The 21,986-nt window shown below is 54.6% G+C and overlaps 1 protein-coding gene across 3 annotated transcripts in view; it reads left to right on the forward strand.

Moving 5' to 3' along the window:
- The first annotated feature begins 179 nt into the window (after nucleotides 1-179).
- ACTN1 (actinin alpha 1) overlaps nucleotides 180-21,986 on the forward strand; it is a 97,124-nt gene continuing 75,317 nt past the window's right edge. The window contains exon 1 of one of the 3 annotated variants that reach the window (XM_077767113.1): nucleotides 180-570. In XM_077767113.1, the coding sequence (XP_077623239.1) occupies nucleotides 466-570 (105 nt within the window). In that variant the 5' untranslated portion in view covers nucleotides 180-465. The remainder of the gene's footprint in view (nucleotides 571-21,986) is intronic. The other 2 variants (XM_077767110.1, XM_077767111.1) reach the window with 2 other exon arrangements.

The raw sequence follows: 21,986 nt of genomic DNA on the forward strand, positions 1-21,986 counted from the left end.
GGCCGGGCGCGCCGGGAGGGGGCCGCCCAGTCCACCTATATGCGCCGCGGCCCGGCTGACGGATGCCAGGAATTCCCAATGAAAGGCGATGGGGGGAAGTTTGGGCAACTCGGCCTGGCCAATGGAGAACCTCGGGAGGGCTCTGCCCCTTCCCCCCGCCCCCGCCCGCCTCGGCTCCCGCAGCGCGAGTGTGTCCGCCTCGCTCACTGTGCGTGGAGATTAGGTCCCAGGCAGGCAGTCCGCGAGCTCCAGCAGCCGGCCGCCGCCACCGCCGCCAGCAGCAGCCACCGCGAGCAGCGCCGCGGCGGAACTGGGCGCAGGGGAGCGAGCCCGGCCCCGCTAGCCCAGCCCAATCCGGCCCGACTGCCTCCCCACGCCGGGGCAGGAGCAGCAGCAAGCAGCCGCCACCGCTGCCCGGAGAGAAGGTGGAGGAAGAAATCCAGCTTGTAGCACGCGCGCACCATCATGGACCATTATGATTCCCAGCAAACCAACGACTACATGCAGCCGGAAGAGGACTGGGATCGAGACCTGCTCCTGGACCCGGCCTGGGAGAAGCAGCAGAGAAAGGTCAGCAGCCGCCCCAGCACGCCGTAGCACCCCGGCCCGGCCCGCTCCGCTAGCCGCGCTCGGGGCTCCCGGCTCCGAACGGGTTCCAGGCTTGCACGAGCGGGGGCGGGGGATGCGCGGCCGCTGCGAGGTGGGGTGTTGGGTTACAGGCGCGGGCGGAAGGAGAACCCCTTTCCCGAGCCCGCGAACGCCGGAGCTTAAGCGTGGGGAGGTGGGGCCGCCGGCGAGCAGGTCGCCTTGGGGTCCGCGATTCAGGCCACCGGGTTGCAGCCGCACCGTCCCCGCGTGGGCAGGGGGTGGAGGGCGGTGCTTGGGAGGCTGGGGCAGAGCCGTGGCGCGGTGGCTGCTTGCTCCGGATCGATTTTCCCTTCCCTTCCCCGCCCCTTGGCCGCCTCTCCATCTGGCGTGCGGTGGCAGCGCGCTTCCCGGGCCGCCCTGGGCTCGTACCTGCAGGAGGCGAGCAGCACGGGACTCTGCACCTCCCAACCCCAGCCCGCAGGCCGAGGGGAAAGCGGGCGCCGCAGGGGTTGGCGGCTGCCTCCGAGTCTGCCTGGAGGGGGTCCTGCTGGAATGGGTTGGGGCTGAGGAAACTGGGGCGGGGGGACATGCGGGTTCCCCAGCTGGCCCTGTGGGGGCGGGGTCAGGAAGACCAACCGTTTTATTGCTTAACTCAGCTGCGGGCGGAGATGGGTTTGCGTCTGCGTCCTGCCGGTCCGACCCCCCTTACTCCTGGGAGAGGGCGAATTTGGGCAACTTGATCCGAGTTGAAGGGCTCCAGGGCAAGAGGTTGTTTACTGGGATATTTGGGGTCAGTCAATGGGGAACCCCTGTTTAGCCACCTTCCCCAGGAGCCCCAGACGAGGTGTGCCGGGTGCGCACCCTCCGCGGGGGGTGGGCTCAGAGCTGGCAATGGGACCTGGGCACAGTGGCCGGCGGCAGGAAGAGGTCAGAAACCACGCTTGTGGGGAGGGGGAGGAGGGCGCCCCAACCCTGCCTCTGCTTCCTGCCCGCGCTGTGAGCTCTTGCCCCAGGCGGCCACGTACCCTGAACACCCTCCTCTCCCCCCTCCCCCGCTGTCCGCTCCCATCCGGTCCCTCCTCATTTCATGCTCCCCCCTTACACCCCTCCCCCCCGCAGATCTGGGAATGGGGGGGACAGGATGGCGCGTCCCTTTGGATAGTGCGGTTAGGGCTGGGCTTGAGGGAGAACGCTCATGTCCAAAAATGGTAACATTCATTCCCTTTTTTAAACTTAAAAGGGGGGGAGTTTAGGGAGCCGCCTGAAGTTTTTTTTTTTTCAGCCAAAGGCATCCTGTATTAGCTCACTCAGGAATCCTAAGCCCTGAATCGGCGCCCTTTTTACTCACTTCATCAGACAAGCAGAGGTAATTTAAAACACACGCACAAAGGGCTTCCTCAAAGTCCGCGACCTGAGACCCAGGCCGAGGCTTCTGCTGGGCCTCACCCTATAGGGCGACAGCAGAAGGTCTCCGGCTTCCAGCTGACTTATTTGCAGTGTGGCAGTTGCTTGAACACCCCTCCCCCTCTTCCTGTGGGCCCCCCAGGGGGAGCTGGGGGAGAGGCTGTGACAGCCCCCCAATCTAGGGGCTTATTTCCTGGGGCAGTTGGGCTCTTGATGGAGCTGAGAATCCAGTGGTAATTTGGAGATCTCCTGAGGCCAAGGCAGGGGGGGCCCTTTTTACATTTCAGGGTGAGGCCTTCATGAGACTAGATTTTAAATTGGACAGGAGGGGGAGGGGTTAGGGCCGTGGATGTCTTGGGATCTTCCACGGGAGTAGAAGAGACATTCCTGTTTACTGAGCACCTACTGTATGCCTAGTGGGGGCAGGAGTGACAGGGCTGTGGGGTGAAGCTCCTCGGGGACAGAAACCCCTGTCTCCTCAGCTTGGCCACCGGACCCACACACAGGTATCAGATGAATGAATGAATATATTAAATATAGTTGGGGAGGAAAATTATATAGTCTCCATTTCTCTGTGTATCTGTATACATATATAGACTCCTGATACTCTGCACAGGGTGGTGGGGGTGTGCACCAGGCCTCTGGGCAGCCAGGTGGGAACAGGGTCCTCTGGGAAATTTCGTTATCTGGAGGGCAGACTCAGCAGTCCTAAGAGCCGGCGCTGGCTGATGTGAGCCTGGCATACCTGAGGTTGAGGAGGGGGAAGTGACCAGCCCAGAGGCCCAAATGGTGCATGATGGGGCTGGAATGCAGCCCTGTGAGGGGCAGGAAACTTCCCCTCACTTGTCTCTTGGTGGTGAGGAAGGCAGGGGAGTTGGGCTTGGCATTCAAAGCCTGCAAGGATCTCTGGACCAAGGGGAGTCAACATGTGCTTTGGTGGGTTAATGGGGTGAGGGGGTGGCACAAACTCTGGGCCTCCGTTTGAAACTCCAAGGGTTTTTGTTGTTGTTGTTGTTGTTGTTTTTTCCTGCCATTAATTCTGTCACCTTGCACGGGCCTCATGTTCCTCATCTGAACATTTTCACCTCGTTCTCAGCGGGGTGGTAGGGATATAAGGAAGTGGTGTTACGTGTGGGGGGGTTTGATCTAATGTAACTAGTTGTTTTTGACAGCCTGTCTGTTGATCGTGGGAGGTGAGGGCTGAGTGGGAGCAGAGCAGACCAGTGGACAGAGGAGGCTGTCATTCCAGATGGAAGCAGCAGAGCGAGTGTATGTGGGTGGGTAGTAGGACCCAGTACGTGCAGTAGGATACAGAGGTCCCTGGGTGGGAGGCAGAAGCCCCTGTTTTTAGTCCTGGGGCCGTCTCAACAATTTGAGAGACTTTGGCCCAGTCGTTTCCCTTCTCTGAGCTTTTATTAGACTATTCAGCACATAACTTTTTGAGCACCTCATCTGGCAGGCCCAGGTCCAAGGGCCGAGGAGGGAGCATTGAATGGTACAGACAGGTGCTTCCTTCTCTGTAAATGGGCCACATTCCCACCCTGCCCTGCCGATCCCCAGGGCTCTTACAGGCATCAGATTAAATGACGTGGTAGGAAGTGCTTTCTTGGTGAATGGTTAGCCTGATGCAGATGCAGGTAGAAGTCTGTGCAGGCAGGAGGCATGACTCAAAAACCTGCATTGGTTGGCCATGGCTTGTCCCTTCTTTGGAGAATGCTTTCGTGCAGAGTTCAGTGGGCTCAACTCCCTGCCTCCAGACATGAGATGCGGTGAATTAGGGAGTTTGCTGGCTTTCACAATCTTCCTGACCTTTGAGGCTGAGCTCTAAAGCCACCTTTTTGAAGGTAGCAGGTGTGAACGCCCGTCTTTTCTGGATGATCATAGCCCCCAGTTTATTCCCACATCTGCACCCTCACGGGAGGCCCGCTGGATGCCAGGCAAGCTGCAGAGAGTATGGACTTTGGGTAGGATCCTGGCTCTACACTTCAGGTTTGTGACCTTGGGCAAGTTACTTTAACCTCTCAGCCTCCGATTCCCTATTTATAAAAAGGAGCTAATATCCCCACCTGCTGGGATGACCGAGATTTGTAAAATGGCAGCTTTCAGCTGTTAAATTTTGTTTTCTCTCTTAAATCCTGGAGGCTCTAATTTAATGTGTATTTTCATTGGTGCCGGTCCTGTCTTATAACACATGGAACTTAATCAGTATTTGTTGAGCTATTGGTGTTGAAACAGAGAGGCATTCACCTGGCAGGTAAATGAAGGTGGCTCTAAATAGGTCCAGGTCTGGAGTCTGTACCCACATCCTGCCAGGTCACAGGAAGATATACTACCTTGTTTTTTTTTTTTAATTAAAAAAAGTTTTTTTTAATGTTTATTGTTTTTGAGAGAGAGACAGAGAGCAAGCAGGGGAGGGGCAGAGAGGGAGACGCAGAATTGGAAGCAGGCTCCAGGCTCTGAGCTGTCCCCCTATGTGATCCTCGGGGGATCACTTACCTGCTCTGTACCTGATGATGCCAATGGGGCAATGAGGATGATAATTGTTCCTGCCTGATGTAGTTGAGTGGAGGTTTAAACCAAGTAATGTGTGTTTACTTTAACAGAATTTAATAGAGCACCTGACAGCAGGTGCTCAATAAATGAATGTCAACTGTTTTTGAGGAGCCAGTTTCTGTAGCCTTCACCCTAAATTCTCCGAGATAAGATGTAGTATATAAACCATCTTAGAAGGAGCCCACTCCTACTTGGCAAGGAGTGTATGGAGTTGTGTTCTCCTTGACCTCGGACCTTGACGTCATCTCTGGCGCATTCTGTGTCACTTGACCTTTCTGATTGCTCAGTCCCTTTGCTATAGAATGGCGTAGAATCCCTTGCTTACCCTTTACCTACATTCAGGGTATCCAGGAGGAACAGATGGGTGTGAAGTGCTCAAAAGCTTTGTCAGTTGGTCACAGTACAGGCAAAATGATTTCAAAGTATGAATTTCTTCTAAAGGAGCCAGCCTGGGGCCCTCTGGGTGGCTCAGTCCGTTAAATGACCGACTCTTGGTTTCAGCTCAGGTGCTCATCTCACGGTTCATGAGTTTGAGCCCTGAGTTGGGGCTCTGTGCTGACAGCGTGGAGCCTGCTTGGGATTCTCTCTCACCTGCTCTCTGTCCCTCCCCTACTCATGCTCGCTGTCTCTTTCAAAATAAAGAAGTAAACTTTAAAAAATAAAATAAAGGAGACAGACTGGAGTACTTTGGGCCCTATGGTCAAATAGCTGAGGACATTCTTTAGGCCCTGCCCTCACCTCCCGGTAGCCTCCAAGCCCTGCTCTGCCCTGGGGCCTGTCATAGCTGCTTCCTCTCCCAAACCTGTGTCTCATGGGGGTGATGATGGACAAGGCCTGAAGGAGAGCAGGACAGATTGGGGGAGGGGCCGCCTCTGCCCTGGGACAGATATGGGAAGGTCTGGAGCTTCCTGAGAACCAGATTGTCCAGTTTGGAGGAATGATGAGATCCCAGGGAGCTTGTTGGTCACTGGAGATGGGCTAGTAGGAGTGACAGGCTAGCAGGCACCTGCGAGGTCCCTGGTCACCAGCCTTTTCAAGCAGAGAAGGGGGAAACTTGTTTCCGGAAGCCCAGTTCTTGAGGCGGGGCTGTCAAGGCTGTGCTCATGGGGTGGGGGGTGGGGTGGGAGGAGGCCCGGACCCCGGGCCCTTCCTTATGGGGCGGCTTTTTAAGTGTGAAGAGGTCAAACCAGATGGGTGTCCTGTAGTTTGTTGTTTGTGGTCGGGATTTGGGTCTCCCCTTTCCTTCTCCAGGAAGGCCCCGGGCTGGGCACCCAGCCAGTGGCCACAAACCATCGGCCTGGCTTGAGGACCTGTCACACAAGACCTGCTGCCTCCTGTGGGTCTGGAACCAGGGCGGGGCGGCCCGAGCCAGAGACATGAGATCTGCTCCTGGGTGTCTCTGCAGAAGAACCGATGTCACTGCTCCTCCACCTTCTAGTCCCTTCTTAGCGGGAGAACCTCACTAATTTCTCTTGATAGAGTCAATCGGTGAGCCTTGGTTGGATCCCTGTTGGGGACCTGATACTCCATCCACCTGGGTTCGTGGAAATCCTGGTTTAGGTGGAAAGGGAACCGGAAAGATGGAAAATCACACCAGGCAGTGCCAAAAATGGCCAGAGATGTGGTGTTGGCCGCTGTGGGGCAGGAGCCAGTCCTGCTGCCGATGCTGATGGCGTTTGAGCTATATCTGGAAGGACAGGCAGGATTTGAAGGTTCTGCTGGGAAGCCTCCCCTTACCCTGGCATGTGGGCTGTGTGCGTGCGTGTGTGTGTGCGTGCGTGCGTGCGTGCGTGAAGGAGGGTAGGGCAGTAGGAGAAGGGAGAAGTCTGGAAGGGCAGCCCAGAGAGCAATGGTGTGTAAGCTGCTACAGGCTGAGGAACGCCCCCTCCATTGTTCTCGCTCCTTGTCCTTCTTTCCCGGTCAGCTTCGTCCCTCCCAGAGCTGACCTCTCACCTTTCTGAGAGGCCGGGCTGTTTGCACAGCATGGGAGCCCCACACCTGTGCAGGGGTTGTTTGGACTGTCCCAGCCAGTTAACCCTGCCTGGGCCGCCCCCACGTGTAACTCACCCAAGCTTTCTCTGGTTTGGGGTGTGCAGCCAAGGGGCTGTGGTCTCGGCACCTCCCCCACCAGCCCAACTTTTCTCCCCTTTGAGTTTACTCCTTGGGCACACAGCTCTGCAAGGGCCTGGGGAGCTGGGCTCAGTTACTCACCAATGACCCTGGAGAGGTCCTGGAGCTCACCAGCTGGTTGAGACAGTTTAGCCTGTAGCTCCCCGAAAGAGGTCGTGGCTGAGAGGCCGTGGGCTGAGGAAACCCCTCAGCCTGGTCCCTTAGTCCTGGCCGCTCTGGGTCAGCCCGATTGGGTTCCCTTTTTTTTTTTTTTTTTCGGGTTTTATTTTTAAGTAATCTCTATACCCAATGTGGGGCTCGAACTCACAGCCCTGATATTAAGAGTCGTATGCTCCACTGACTGAGCCCCTGATTGGACTCCTGATTCAGCCCAGGGTTCTGTCTCCCTGCTGAGGCACCAGCGTCCTGCTAAGCACCACCTGCCCAAACCTGACCCTGAGGGAGGCGCAGGGGACCTTGGGAGCGGTGGGGGCGGGAGACCCAGCAAACCAGGGCTCAGAGTCACCCTGGAAGCCCACCTTCCTCTTTTTTTTTTTTTAAATAGATTTTATTTTTTTAAAGTAGTCTCTAAACCCAGCATGGGGCTCGAACTCCCAACCCTGAGATCAGGAGTTGTGTGCTCCACTGAATGAGCCAGCCGCCTTCCTGTCAACACATCAAGTTTTCTCACTGGGTCCCAGGTCAGGCTTCTAGTCCCAGCTCCCAGAAGCCTACCTTCTCAGTGGGAGGTACATGTACAGAGAGGGCTGGTCAGGTGCTGTCTTCCAGCCCCCGCTCCCATGTCCTGGCTGGAGATTATCTGGCAGATTCTCAACACAGTGGGCACCTCAGGTCTGGTGTAGTGATGCCCAGAGCCACCTAGGCAGTGGCCATGACTCCAGCTTACCCACTCTGTGTGCCCTGTTCAGCCCTCCCAGACAAATAAGCAAAACTGATGGCAGTCCTCAATAGCTTGGGTTCTTCCCAGGGGCCAGAGCTGGGAGCAGAGCTGNTGGGAGGTACATGTACAGAGAGGGCTGGTCAGGTGCTCTCTTCCAGCCCCCGCTCCCATGTCCTGGCTGGAGATTATCTGGCAGATTCTCAACACAGTGGGCACCTCAGGTCTGGTGTAGTGATGCCCAGAGCCACCTAGGCAGTGGCCATGACTCCAGCTTACCCACTCTGTGTGCCCTGTTCAGCCCTCCCAGACAAATAAGCAAAACTGATGGCAGTCCTCAATAGCTTGGGTTCTTCCCAGGGGCCAGAGCTGGGAGCAGAGCTGTACTTAAAGAAAAAATTCTTTTTCTCATAATCTCCATAGTGGCTCACCCTTTCCGACCACAGGCTAAGTATCAGGCACTGTGTTAGCAACCCTGTATTGTGTTAGCACATCTAGTCCTGTGAGGTGGGCACTTTATCCACATTTCACGGATGAGGTAGCTGGCTTGGAGCAGCTGCGAAACTTCAGGATCACGTAGCCAATGAGAGGTGGGCAGTGTGGCTCCAACATTTCCCTCCTCACCACTTTGCTCTGTTGCTTATAAAACAAATGCGGGCATTTCTAGGAACACTGATCAGAGAAAACAGATACAAAAAGCAAAACCCAGCGATGGATGAACACATTCTGGAATTAGATAGTGGTGATGGTGGCACAGCCTTGTGAATACACTCAAAACTAGATACTAAGTAAACTAAGACTTGCTCTAAATATGTATCCACGAAATATATGTAAATACAATCTAAATGTATATAAATATACTAAAACCCACTCAAATGGGTGACTTTTATGGTATAATTCTATCTTAATTTAAAAATGGAATTTAAAAAACCGCAGAAAATGCTAAGTAATACAGAGAAGAGAATGACAGTAGCCTGTCCTCCCACCTCCGAAACTAAGGAGCCTCACGGGAGTTTCTGGTGCTCCTGCCTCCTTGCCCGTCTTCCTCATTCGTGTCTGTCTACCTGTTGTCTCTTGCTCACTGTTTACTCTAAGGTCGAGGATCCAGGTTCATGGTGCATGAGTGGGAGAGCCGCAGAAGAGGTAAATAATCAAGGGGGCAGCTTTCACAAAAGCTCCATGTGACCCTGTGCTTGGAGGCTGCCTAAGAATAGATCGCAGATAAGCCCAGGCAAGTAGAAGGCTGGGGTGGGGAAGGGGGGGGGGTGGCTTTCCTCTCTTCCCCAAGGNCCCTCCCCAGGGTTAACGGGGTCCATGGGGGGGGCATTCTCCCTAGTCCTGAGAGGGGGAGGGGGAGTGGGGTCCTCCCCCAGGAGGCAGCTGCACTGCGCTCAGGGTTGCCTAGCAATAGTGGGAAGAGGTGACTTAGCCCACTACAGAGGCGGGAAGAGAATCAAAAGCAGCCGGGGATGGAAATCAGGAGTAGATGCAGAGGATGCTGTTACCCTGGAAACTGCCTGCTTGGTCCTTGGCTGCAGCGGGCTACTTTTGGGCTGGTGTCTGCTCTTTATTGAGAGGTTATGGGGTCCTCTCCAGGCCTGTCATCTCTCACAATGATGGGGGGTAGTGGGGGACATAAAGAAGCCCTTGATGCACATGGCTCGTGTGGTAGATGTGTTCTGTCGGTGGCCACATTTAACGTTCATGGCAGCCGTATATGGGATGTGGGATGCTCATACACGATAGAGGAAAGTCCTGAGCTTGGAAATATAAAATAACATTCTCAACAGCGGCCGAGCAAGAAGGGCCTGGGAATGAAGGTACCCTTGGTCCTTACAGGGAACCTTTCATTTTGGTTGAAAGCATTTCCCAAGCCCAAGGTCTGGGAGATCATGTGAACACTGTCCACCTCCCAGGAGGGGACGAGAAGATGAGAGAAGGAAGACTGGAAAGGAGAGGTAACTCTTTTATACCAACCAGCCAGTATTTCGTAAGAATGTCTTGGTTCCCCAAATAATAATAGTTCACGCTGTTTGTGGGTTGCACGGTCTGGATTACCTCAGTCCGTCAAGCCTTTGAGGAAGGTACTGTTATTTCCCTTTCTGCAGACAGGAAACTGAGACTCAGTGAGGTTAAGTGTCCTGCCCAAGATCAACCAGCAAGTGAGCCAGGTTATGAACGAACCCAGGCACATTGATCTCGGAACTTGACTCAACTAGAAGTATAGACAAACCTTTTGCTATTCTGTCATGTATGTTTTGAGAGACAAGGCTTATGTAAATGAAATCATAGGGAACAACTAAACGTGGTATATAATCAAGTAGTCATTATATGATTCATAATTTTTTAAAAATAAACTCCACCCCCAATGTGGGGCTCGAACTCACGACCCTAAGATCAGGAGTCATGTGCTCTACCCACTGAGCCAGGCAGGCACCCCATGATGCATGATTTTTTAACATTTCTGCTTTCACACATGGTTTTCTCTTCATCAATCATGATAAGCAAACTTGTGAGGCCCTCTCCTCATTTTGTAGACAGGGCAAGTAAAGCTCAGAAAGGCTCAGTGANGTGCTTTCACACATGGTTTTCTCTTCCATCAGTCATGATCAGCAAACTTGTGAGGCCCTCTCCTCATTTTGTAGACAGGGCAAGTAAAGCTCAGAAAGGCTCAGTGACCTTATCAGGGTCTCTCTTGCAACCCGAATGGGGTAGAGCTGGTTTTGAATCCAGGTCTTTGACTGGAGGGCGTGTAGTCTGAGTCGGGTGAGCAGGGCCTTTCTGAAGTTGCCTTTCTCAGTTGAAGAGGTAGGGGAGCATTCTAGTTGTATTTCTCCACACCGTTTTGCTAAAGAATAACTGATCAGAATACACTCAGGTCCCCAGAACCTGGAGGGCCCTAGGTGTCCCTGGTGACCTCTGTAGAGCCAACTCCAGCCTTTGGGGACTGGCTTCCCTGCTTTAAGATTCAACCATGTCCCTCCTCTGCTCCTTCACCCTCACCTGTTCATCTTTCCCTTTGTTTGGTCACCAGGTAGCTGAGGTGTTTATTTTGCTTTTGAAAGCACATGGAATGGGAAGTTGGCCTTTCTTGTTGAAGCCTTGAGGCTGGTAAAAAGAAAGTTGGGGAGGGCGGGATAGTGAGGCTTAGGTTGGTGTAAGCAGATCTGGTTTTTCTGCGCTGGGACCGGCCAGGGGATGACCCTGGGGGTAGGACAGTGCCCTTCTTGGCCCCTGGCATTGAACCTTTCAGCTCAGGGTCCAAATCAGAGGCCCCAGGTGATTCGGCTGATGGCAGAAAAGCGATCCTTGGGGGAAGGGAGCTTTTGACAAGCTGCCTCCTCCCTACCTTGATTTTCCTGTTTCTTGGTGGCGGATACTGTGGGGCCGTTCCGAGCACAGTCACAGACCTGTGATTTGAGGCCAGGCCGGGGCTTGTAGGAGAGCATTTTCACGGGCCCAAAGATTTATTTTTTAAAAGCCATCTGTAAAGCTGATTATAAACGGATGGGAACAGAACGGAGTGGTGCTGAGCTCTATTTTCAGATCCTCTGTAGGTGAACCGACAGGAGGGGTGGGTACGTCGAGGTGGGTGGCCTGCTTCAGGCAGGTCTCCTAGTGGAACTTGGCTTTCCATCTTGGAGGACAGGCAGCAAGCCTTGTACTCGGGTGGGTGGGGGCCTGCTACAGACACTCCCTTTTCTCCTTATGTCCAGTGTGGGAATGGCCTGTGACTCAGGGGTGGACGGAAGTGGGGCTTTCACTTCTTCTAAGGGCCGACACCAGAAAATAGGGCCCCCGCTGCCAACCAGAGCGGAGCCTGCAGGGGGCGGCAACTTTTACGGAGGTTCTGGGGTCCTGAAGGCCATGTCTGTCCGGCTCTGTGAGCACGGCCTTGAGTGTCCATGTGAGTGCAGGCACACGTGTGTGTCTCTCTGGCTCTGAGAAGCCCCCCTGTTGATTTTGGCCACCGATTTGACTTTGGCCGAGGAGTGGCTCCCTTTCAAACTCCGCAGACATCCTCCAGATAATGTTTAACGGCACTTTCCAGTTGAGTTCCCGATATTTCGGAAAGGCCTTTCTTTCCAGGAACCCAAAGTGCTTTTCCAGACTTGGCTCTGGGAGCCGGGAGATGGAGGGGGCGGCTCGTGAATCCTGCGTTCCCGGAGCAGGGGAAGTGGAGCCAGACCCCTGGTTTCCTGCCCTTTATCCTGGCTCCTGGCTGGGACTGTGGGGAGGGATCTTTGCGTGCGTGAAGCCCGGAGGCCTCTTTTTAATTTAGATGTTGCCCCAAACTTTCATTTCAGTGAGAGCCACTTTTTTTTTGAGTTGTTATTTGTTTGTTTAAGTTAAGCTGTAGTTAGTTTAGAGGTTCCTTCTACATAATTAACTTTAAAAAAATTACGGAGTGCTGCACGGGGGTCTCAGTTCAGTGGGCTTGTCTGGAGCTCCTCCTGTACTAGGACTGCTTGGCACAAGCATTAAGGCCACAGCGGGCGCAGAGGGGCCAGGCTCGGGGACCTGTCCCTGAGTCCCTTTTCATGGAAGCTGCTGGTTCAGAAAGACCAAGCTTAGGCCTAGACCCAGGGAATGCGGAGCTGAGTGTCACCCCCCTCCCCCCCCGGCCTGCCCCCTGCACGTGCCAGCCCCGTACTGTGCTGTGGACCAGGCACGCTCTGAGGGTTTCCCAGATATTAATTCCTTTAGTCTTTGCAGCACCTCGTGCGATGACTTAGCTGGAGGTAAGGACGTTTAAAAAGGCTTGCAAAGGCTCAGGTGGTTACAGCTGTTATTTCTCGGTTTTCTGCTTTGAGGGCCAGCTCACAAAGGCCTTGTAGGCAGAGGTGGGGTTCTGGTGTTCCTCTCCCCAGTGCTGTTCCCTTCCTCGCTGGAATTAACCGCTGCTCTTGCTGGGTGTTTTCTTTCCTCAGCGTTGGTTTATACAGTTCCTGCCTGTGTAGTTGTCTCTATCTTTCTTTGCGCCTGTTTAAAACTACATGAATGGGGGCGCCTGGGTGGCTCAGTTGGTTAAGCATGCAACCGTGGCTCAGGTTCGTGGGTTCGAGCCCCGTGTTGGGCTCTGTGCTGACAGTGTGGAGCCTGGAGCCTGCTCTGGATTCTGTGTGTCCTTCTCTCTCTGCCCCTCCCCTCCTTGTTTGTTGTCTCTCTCTCTCTCTCTTTCGTTCTTTCTCTCAAAAATAAATAAACATTTTTTAAAAAGCTACATAAATGGTGTCACACCCAACATAGCACCGCACTCTTGAATGCCGTCCTTTCTGCTCACACTGTTCCTGTGGCCTGGAGCTGTCGAGGTCGGCCTGGCTCCGCCCTGTTTCACGGCTGAGGCCTGGAGGGGCTGGGGGACTTGAGGGACTTGTCCATGTTGCACAGTGGCTTACAGATGGCAGGTGGGACCAGAGGCTGCAGGTGGCTCTCTGTGTTACACCTGCCGCTGTGCGTCCCCTCGGGGCTCAGAGCCTCCCTGGTATTTGAGGAGGGAGGGCAAGAGCAGCCAGCCTCGGTTTCTTCTTTTCTCAGCTCCCACGGGGGTTTTTGGCACCTGGCTCCCATTTCCTGGGGGCACCCACACCCTTGCCTGCTGCCCTCTTTTCCTGGGGCTCCAAGAGTCAGTTTCATAGGGACTCCCTGCTTTGCCAGGTTTTCTCCTCCCAGGATAGCAGTTGGGCTTTTATTGCTTCTTGATGAAGCAAATATGTAATGACAGAGCGCTACTGTGAATTTGGGAATGCTTCTAAATGAGTTTGCATTTTATGTGTCACAGTGGCATCTTGCAACATTTGGAAGTTAGTCGTTCTCTGCACGTAGAGTTTTGGAAGAGGCAGAGGTGGGGGGTCACAGCTGAGCCCTTCTTGGCTGGGCCCCGGGGGCGGCCAGTGGGATTCCAGTTATGTCTCCCTGCCTATGCCCGGTTTCCCGGCTCTGGCCTTTTCTTCCTTCTCTGCTGGCTCTTGGCCACTCAGCCCTTGCCTGACTCGCTTCACGCCTGGGTAGAGGATGGGCAGGAGGGAGCTGGTCAAGGACAGGCGAGTTGGCAGCCTCTTGGCAGTCTCCATCACAGTCGCCTCGGGCGCTGTTGTGAAACTCTTGGCTCTGAAGACGTTTGGAGCTTTCTCAGGGGATATCACTGATTTATGAATGACTTGGGGCTCCTCGGATGATTGGAGGTGGGTCTGGGTATCTCGTGGGAGCCCCCCCAGTAGAGGGCTCCTGGAAGGCTGTGCCACTGGGATCTAGACACATTCTGGCCACCTCATCTCAGAGCCTTGAAGCCTAGAAGGGTGGTTCTGAAACTTGACTGTGCATCAGAATCACCCAGAAGTCTAGTTAAAATACAGATGCTGGACCCCATCTTCAGGGTTTGTATAGGTCTGGGGTGGGGCCTGAGAATTTTAACAAGTGAGAGGGCGCTGCAAAGCTACTTGTAGAGGAGATAGGCGCGGGCGGGGGGAAGCATTGGGGCTACTTTTGCAATCTGTCGTAGAGGTCTTCGCGTAGATGGTGACTTTGCTGGTATTTACTACCTAGGGCCTCCTCCCCTTCCCCCCTAAAGAAGAGAAAGCCACGTTCTTTCTCTGTTTGGGGGGCCCGGGCCTGTGGTGGGAAATGTGCTCCCGTACCCTGTGCAGGGTGACTTCTCCGGGGCCCCGTGCTGTGCCTGGCACACAGTAGGTGCTCACCAAATATTAGATCTGCTGAACGGTGACCGTGGGTGCCTTTGGAGGGGGTGTGGCAGCCACCGTCCAGCGGGAAATGTCTGGCGGATGTTGAGGTGTTGGGTGGCAACAGTCCAAGTCACCAGGGGCCGCTTCAGTGATGGAGCTGAATCCCAGAGCAGAGCCCCGGCCGGCTCCCCAGCCCCAGAGGTGTGCCCTAGAGGCCAGAGGAGGCCGGAGGTCAGGGAAGCCGGCCTTATGCTTGAGATGGGGTCCAAGCTCAATGACCTCAGCCCTGCCACGCTGCTCGACACCCCCTCCCAGGGCGTCTGATGGCAGCAGGGTGGCTGGGAGCCAGTGTGCCCCCTCCGCCCCAGCTCCAGCTGTTGTGTTTTCTTCTTTTGGCTGGCAGCCCGCTTCGCATTCCTCTCCCAAGGTACTGGCCGTGCCGACACGTCCCTCTGCTCCCTGCCCCTGTTGGATTTGGCTAGGGCCCCTCCTTCAGAAAATCTTAGGGAGTTTCTGGTCCTCTTATGTGGGTTAGGGGGCCTCAGAGGAAGTACAGCCTTGCAGTGCCAGCACTGAAGGTTCTCTCTCCAGCGGTGGACGTCAGCAGCCTGCTGTCTAGCCGCAGCAGCCCCGCCAGGGGGATGGAGGGGGACGCGCATGGAACCAGACAGAACCTGCAGACCCTCCAGCTTCCCAGCACATGGGGTCCAGCAGGACCTTAGTCCACCTGCCTCCTGTTGGGACCCTGGCAGGTGGCACTTACGAGAGGACTAGGTATGGAAAAACTGTCCGCTTTGAACCATCCGTCCAGAGAGCTGGCTGGGAGGACCCTGTTCTGTCCCCCTCGGAACAAGGAGAGCAGTTGTGTGTCACGTACCAGGGCCACAGGAGACCCAGGTCTGTTTTTAGAGCTGCGTATGGCTGCTGTGTGATGCTGGACAAGCCGCACCTGATCCTTACCTATAAGAGGAGAGGACTGGGGTCCAGGATGGGGAGGGGGTGCTGTGTTGGAGATGCCGCATGGAGATGATCTCTAAGGTCTGGGTCAATGCCAGCACTCTGTTTTTCTGTCCCCTCGATGGGGGCGGGGGGGTTGCTCAGTAGAGCCAGGTGCTTCTAGAGGTGATCTTGAGGTCGATTCCTGGGCTTCCCGGCCGGGCCCTGAAACTAACTATTCTGCCAGTACACAGACTCTTATCTTTAGGAGTCCTCTGTGTCCTCAGCTTTCAGGAATTTGTTCCTGCCCTCTAGGGAGGGCGTGGGTGGGGCCAGGTGACTGAGCTTCCCTGCGGGATCCAGTGGTTCCCTGTGGCTTGGGCTCTGGCTGCACTCTCTTATTCTGGAAATGCCTGCTTGGGGTGTGGCCATGTGGGAAGCCAGGTGCCAGTGGAGGGCAGGGAGCCTTATTTGGGGTTGGTGAAGGGTCTGTTAGCTCTGCCTTCTAGGCTGGGTGCTCCAGGTGTGGTCTGGGGGCGGGGAGAGCATCTTTGCGCACTGCAAGGTGGGCTGCTCAGCCTTGTTCTTTGGTGTAGGTTTAGCTGTGTCAGAGGATCCGCACGAGGTAGGAGAGGTCGAGCTGAGCCAGGCAGCAGGGATTTCAGCCTGGAATCTGCCCAAGAGACGGGTGTCAATAGGCAGCCTTGTCTTCTACTTTGTTTACTCCCAGAACCCCGCTCTAGCCCTTCTTTGCTTTGGAGTGTTTTTTTGGTTTTTTTTTTAATTTTATAAAATGTTTTACTTATTTCTGAGAGGGGGGGAGAGGGAGAGACAGCGTGAGCAAGGGAGGGTCAGAGAAGAGGGAGACACAAAATTCAAAGCAGGCTCCAGGCTCTGAGCTAGCTGTCAGCACAGAGCATGACGTGGGGCTCGAACCCATGAACTGTGAGATCATGACCTGAGCTGAAGTCAGACACTTAACCGACTGAGCCACCCAGGCGCCCCTGCTTTGGAGCAGTTTGAAGAAGTCAAGTCATAGAATGCCAGAGCCTGAAGGGAACTCTGCTGTCACCTGGTCTTCCCCACTTAGATGAAGACACTGAGGTCCATAATGGTGATCTGACCTTGTCCAAGGGGGTTCTGCCATGAGTTCACTCCTTGTGGGGCTGGTTTTGGTAAGGACTGTTTATTCCAGGCACACATAAACCGTCTTCTGAGGTCATACTTGTGGGTGGGCTCCGAACACCTGCTGACGGACAGGCAGCGTGAGCCTCTGTGTTCCGATGGCAGCTGGCTGGAGCTGCCGGGTTCTGGGTAGTGTGTGGGTGGTCGAGTTCAGGTGAGTTTCACATATGACGGCAGCTGCGCTCTGCCAGGTTGGAGGTGGTGATTGACAGGTGGGTCCTTTGTATGGCCACCCTTGTACCCAGATGTTCCTGGGACTGGCTCCTGAGATTACAGTTGAGGGAGGGAGCGAGAAATGAGCCAAAGGGACAGGTGCAGGTGGTGCTGGTGGTACTAGCAGACCTGGTCTTCACATTAACAGCTAACGCTATATGCCCAGCCCACTGCTAAGTCCGTAATGTGCATTATATCAATCATCATAACCGCACTGTTGAGTATAAGTACTATTTCATTTTCATCCCCACTTTGCAGAAGAAATTGAGCTTTGGCGAGATTAAACAACTTGCCCCAAGCCACGCAGCACTTGAGTGCCGTTCCAGTCTTCGAACTCAGGGCTGCCCGGCCAGAGCCCACCGTCCTCGCCACTGGCCTGGCCACCTCCTCCCTGCCAGGTTCCTCCTGCTCAGCGGCGAGCACCAGCTGCCCGCCCTGGCTGGAGACTGGAAGCCCCTCACTAGAGATTGAACTGAGTCTCCACCCTCCTTGGGCCCCAAATACCTCTCTTCTGACACACACATTCCTGCACTTCCCTGCGGAACCCGGAAGTTCCTTAGAGCTGTGCCTGTGGCTGCTGTGTGATGCTGGACAAGCCGCACCTGCCCCTCACCTATAAGGCGTGGGGGGCGGGGGGGCTGCGTTCCAGGGTGGTGGGCGTGCTCTGCTGTAAGTGCTGCTGGAGTTCTGGTCCCTGCCATCACAGCCCCCGGTGCCTTGCCTCGAAGTGGAGGTGGGGGCAGCTCAGGGCTAGGTGGGGGCTTCTCTTTGGCCTCCTCCTTTCTTCCCCATGTCTTTTCTCTTTCCCTCTTGTTTTGCGTGACACCCCAGGCACTGGGCACCCCCAAGGAGGGTCTTGGGAATGAGGCTGTGCTGGGGAGGGGCACATTTGCTCGCCCTCCTTGGAGCACAGGGGTGCTGGCCATGCCTTTGCTGGCAGCCCCCGAGTATGGCAACTTCTCGCCCGTGACAGGGTTGGGCTGGTTCTTTGTCTGGGGGGCTGTTCCGGGCTCCACCCCCTGACACAGTCACAGTGGTTGTGGGCCCTGTGCCAGCTGTTGTTTCACATCACACTATTATTTCATCCTCAGAACAAGGTAGGAGGCATTAGCTCTGTTTACAGGCGAGGGGCTCAAATAATACGCCGAGGCTGGCATACTGCAGACGGAGATTCGCACCCAGGGCTGTGGGGGCTAACGTGCTCCTCTCACCTAACACCCGGGGGTGAGCAGAAATTGACAGCTGGCTTAAAGAGACAAAAGCCCTGAACAGGGAAATACCACTCAGCCTGGCTATGGCACCCTAGGTATGGGCAGGCTGGGCGTGAAGAAGGGGCATCGCTGGCTTCCTCTGAGAGAAGAGGCCAGATGGAAAGCATTTACAGGCTCTCGGGCACCGCTCACCCATTAGGCTGTGGTGGTGGCTTCGCCGGGAAAAGCTCAGGCAGGCGAACATAATGGGGCAAATACAACCGGAGCCAATCTGTGCCTGTCTCTTGAATCTGGCCTTGCCTCTGTGATTTCTTCTTTGCATTTCAAGCTCCACTGTCCCCTCCACCTGCTAATAGGCTGTGGGGGCCTGGTGAATAATACTAACACAGGAGTCACATGAAGTAATGCTTCTAATGCTACATGCCTGGCACCGTACTTAGCGTTTTGCATCTCAGCACTGGGATAAGGACTTCCCAGGCACTGACCCATAAAATCCTCACAACAACCCTGTGAGGCAGGCACTATATCCCCATTTTACAGATGGGAAAACTGAGGCCCAGAGAGGTTTCATAATTTACCCAACGTCCTGTGGCTAGTAAGTGGCAGAGCTAGGACCTGAATCCAGGGATTTCCAGTTAGTAAAACCACGATTCCCTTAAGTCAGGGATGTCCGCGTGGCCTTTATTTGTAGCTCCAAAGTTGGTCCAGCACCTGATACTGGGAGGGCTTCAGGAAAAGTTGTAATGATAGAATGAAGGGTGTTTGGATCCTGCCCTTTGAGGGGAAGGCTGTCTTTTGCAGGCTTCCTGTGGGCTTGTGAGATGGGCAGCAGCTCTGTGGCCACTTTCTGAATGGGGGGCTGCCCCAGTACAGGGGGGAGACCCTGTAGGTGGAGGAGCCAGGGCTAGGGAGACGCAGCGCCCAAAGCCGCTCATTAACTCTTCTTCCCTTGGGGAGGTCAGTGTTGTCTTCTCACAAGTCCCATCAGGTGTTAATTTTCAAGGAGGGATAAGATAGCAAGTAATTTAGAATTAAAAAAAAGTTTTTTTAACTTTTGAGAGACAGAAAGAAAGGGAGCACAGGCAGGTAGGGGAGGGGCAGAGAGAGAGAGAGGGAGACAGGATCCCAAGCAGACTCCACACTGAGCACAGAGAGCCCGATGTGGGGCTGGAACTCACAAACTAGGAGATCCTGACCCAGTCCGAAGTCAGATGCTTAACCGATTGAGCCACCCAGGTGCCCCAGTAATTTAGACTTTAATAAAAGTTTTCAATTCATGGCAGGGATGGGGAAGGGTTGTTTCTTATTTCTCTCTTTATCCACGATGCCTGCAATGTGGAAGGCACTTTGGGTATATTAGTTGTGTGAGTAAGTTCAGAAAGAAAAATCTAATTGTTATGGAGAATTCAAGTGCAGGAGTAGAGGATAGTGTAATGAATCCCGACATACCCATTACGCAGCTTCACCGCTTAGCAGCGAAACCTCCCCGTCCCGTTTGGCCATGTGGGCTAGTGTACAGTGAGGTTCGCGTGCTGGCGTGGGCTGTGTTCTCACGAATGAGAAGGACAGCGGAGGTGAGATGATACTACAGTACTAATGCACACTCATCCTCGGGGTCACCACTGTGCTGAGCCCCACGCAGATGCTCCAGAAGGTTTGAACGGACTGCTTGGTAACTGGCCACGTGGCATTCCTCCAGCCCCAGGGTGGGAGGTGAGTTTCCGAAGGATGAGTTCAGCCAGATAGTTGAGGCTGTCAGACATAAACCTGTGGCCAAAGGCACTGCCGCTAACAGGGGTCTTTCCTCTCAATTCACATGAGGGCAGATCATTTTATTTTTTTAAATGACATTTGAAATATAAGAAAAAGTATAGAGAATACTGCAACAAAGACCTATGTGCTCACCACCCAGATTTAATAAATATTAAGCACTTGTTCTTTCCAGGTCAGGGCAAGGTGCTTGAGAGGCCAGTGGGTGACAGGCCTATAAACCCACCTTGCCTTGTCACAAAGATATCACAGGCAGTATAGTGAAGGGAGCCCAAGGAAGGCCCCATCCCACCTTGGAGGAGATAGGGAAGACTTCCTGGAGGAGGTGATAAAGTGAGCTAAAAATCAAATCTAGAGTATGTCTGGGTGAGTCAGGCCAGGAGGGTGGTGGCGAAGGCGGGGGAGGTGGGCCAGGCACAGAGTATGACCAAAGGCATGAACAGTGAGTATGAAGCTCTGGGCAGGGCAGGGCAGGGGATGAGTGAGAAGGAGTGGGCTGGGAGCAGCTGGAGAGAAAGAGGCCTGGGGGTGGGTGACAGCGGACCCGGTGAGTCATCTTCAGGGCCCCAGCGGGCTCTGGGCTCGTCCTGAGCCCTGCTCAGCGCTCGGCTGTCTGAACTGGACACTGCATTGAGAGGATTGGGGTCCAGTGGGGACAGTGGGAGCCAAGTCAGGAGTAGTCGAAGGAGCCTGGCTGTGCAGAGAAGGCTCCGAACCACGTTGGGAGGCCCAAGGCGGCCAAGTAGTGCTGGTGGGAGTTGTGTGGGAGATGGAGTCTAGCTCAGAATTTCTAATCATCAGACTTCTCCAAAGAAGGACTGAACGGTGGGGTCATGAGGTACCTGGTCTCGAGTATGTTAGGTAGACTTGTTGAAGCTGATGAGAGCGGGGAGGGGGGAGGGCTCTGCCCTGGCTGGCCCCCAGGCCCCCACTCTGTGTTCTCAGGGTTCAGGCTGAGGAGGGCGGGTTAGGTGACCCGTGGCACGGGCGGATGGCGCTCCAGGGAGGGCGGCTGTGGAGGAGGTGCTGGCCGGTTGCCATGGGAACCATCCCTGCTGTGGGTTTCTAGTTTGAGGATGCCCTGGAAGGGAGTGAGCTCACTCCACCTGCAGGGTGATGAGTCAGCCTTGAAGACCTGCTTGCTCTCCGGGGCTAGGCTGTCCCTCAGATGCCCGATGCCTCCCTGCCTGACGTGGGCTGCCATCACTGGAGAAGAGCTGGATGCAGCAGACGCAGCCGCCAGCCATTCTGGCAGCCCTGGGGGTCCTGAGTCCAATGGAGGAAGCTTCTAGTCTACTCGCCCAAACCTTGGTCCTCAGCAGGGAGGAGGCTCATGTGGCCCGGGTACCATCTGCAACTGTAGTGGCCTTGGGCCCGCAGTCCCCTGGGCTGGACGGCCACCCAGGATGTGACTTCAGGTGTGCCAAGGGTTTCCAAGGAGACGTGCAGGCTGTTTGTGAATGCCCATCAGTCAGGTGTGAAAGCCCTCTCTGGAGGTGGAGGAGGAAAGCTTCCTGGAGGGAGTGGCATTTGATCTGACGTGGGAAGGCTGAGGGGTCGCTGGTTTGCCAGTCAAGTCCAGGCAGTTAGAGGTCAGTGGTCATGGCATGTGGCTCCTGCCCCTCCCCACAGCCACGTGTCCAGGCGTTTAGTTTGTTGTTCTCAGGAGGGTGCGTTCAGAACATGCCTGCTGACAGATGGTGAGGACAGGAATCTCAAACTGCTGTGATTTCGGGGCACCGGCCATCTTCTTCAAGACCCTATGACCCTAAGAAGTCCAGACCACCACCTGCTGGGTTCCAGTCCCTAAGGAGGCGGATGTGGGCTTGCAGCCCGTCTCCACCCCCCAGTGTGGCAGCCCTGGGGATGACCCGGGAAAGGCCAGGTGACTCTGGCCTCGGCTTGCGTACTGGATTCACCCACGTGGGCCTCTGCTGCCATTCGAGAAGAGAAGCACCTTCAGAGGGGAAAAAAAAAAAAACATGACTNGTCAGCATTCAAGAGTCTCTCATAAACCATGACCATTTTAACCCTTTCACCTAAACACAATGATTTATGGTTCCAGAAACCTATGTCTGTTTTTGTCCTCACACATGCATTCTTTTTGATAGCGGTAACCATAGCGTATGTACAGTTTAGTTCTGTTTTTTCATTTCTTATTAAAGAGTTGCTTTTTCACATACAGCTACACGGCCTTTGTGTTCCTTCCCTGACGGAAGTGAGATCCAAGTATTGAGTTTATTTCGTGAATGGTTTTTTATTTGTACTTTTCTGCCTCTTTCCAAAAAGCATTTGAGGAGAGCTCCTCAAAAGGCTCGTGTGTAACTGAGTTTTAGAGTTGGAAGATCTGAGCTGCGTCAAGGTGAGGATGAGGTGACAGTGTTAAAGGAGGTTAGTTTTTCTTGGTTTGCCCTGACCCTCGTTCCAAGCTTCCTG

Source organism: Crocuta crocuta, unplaced genomic scaffold (assembly GCF_008692635.1).
Source record: "Crocuta crocuta isolate KB4526 unplaced genomic scaffold, BGI_CrCroc_1.0 scaffold55, whole genome shotgun sequence".
NCBI classification, from domain to species: Eukaryota; Metazoa; Chordata; class Mammalia; order Carnivora; family Hyaenidae; genus Crocuta; species Crocuta crocuta.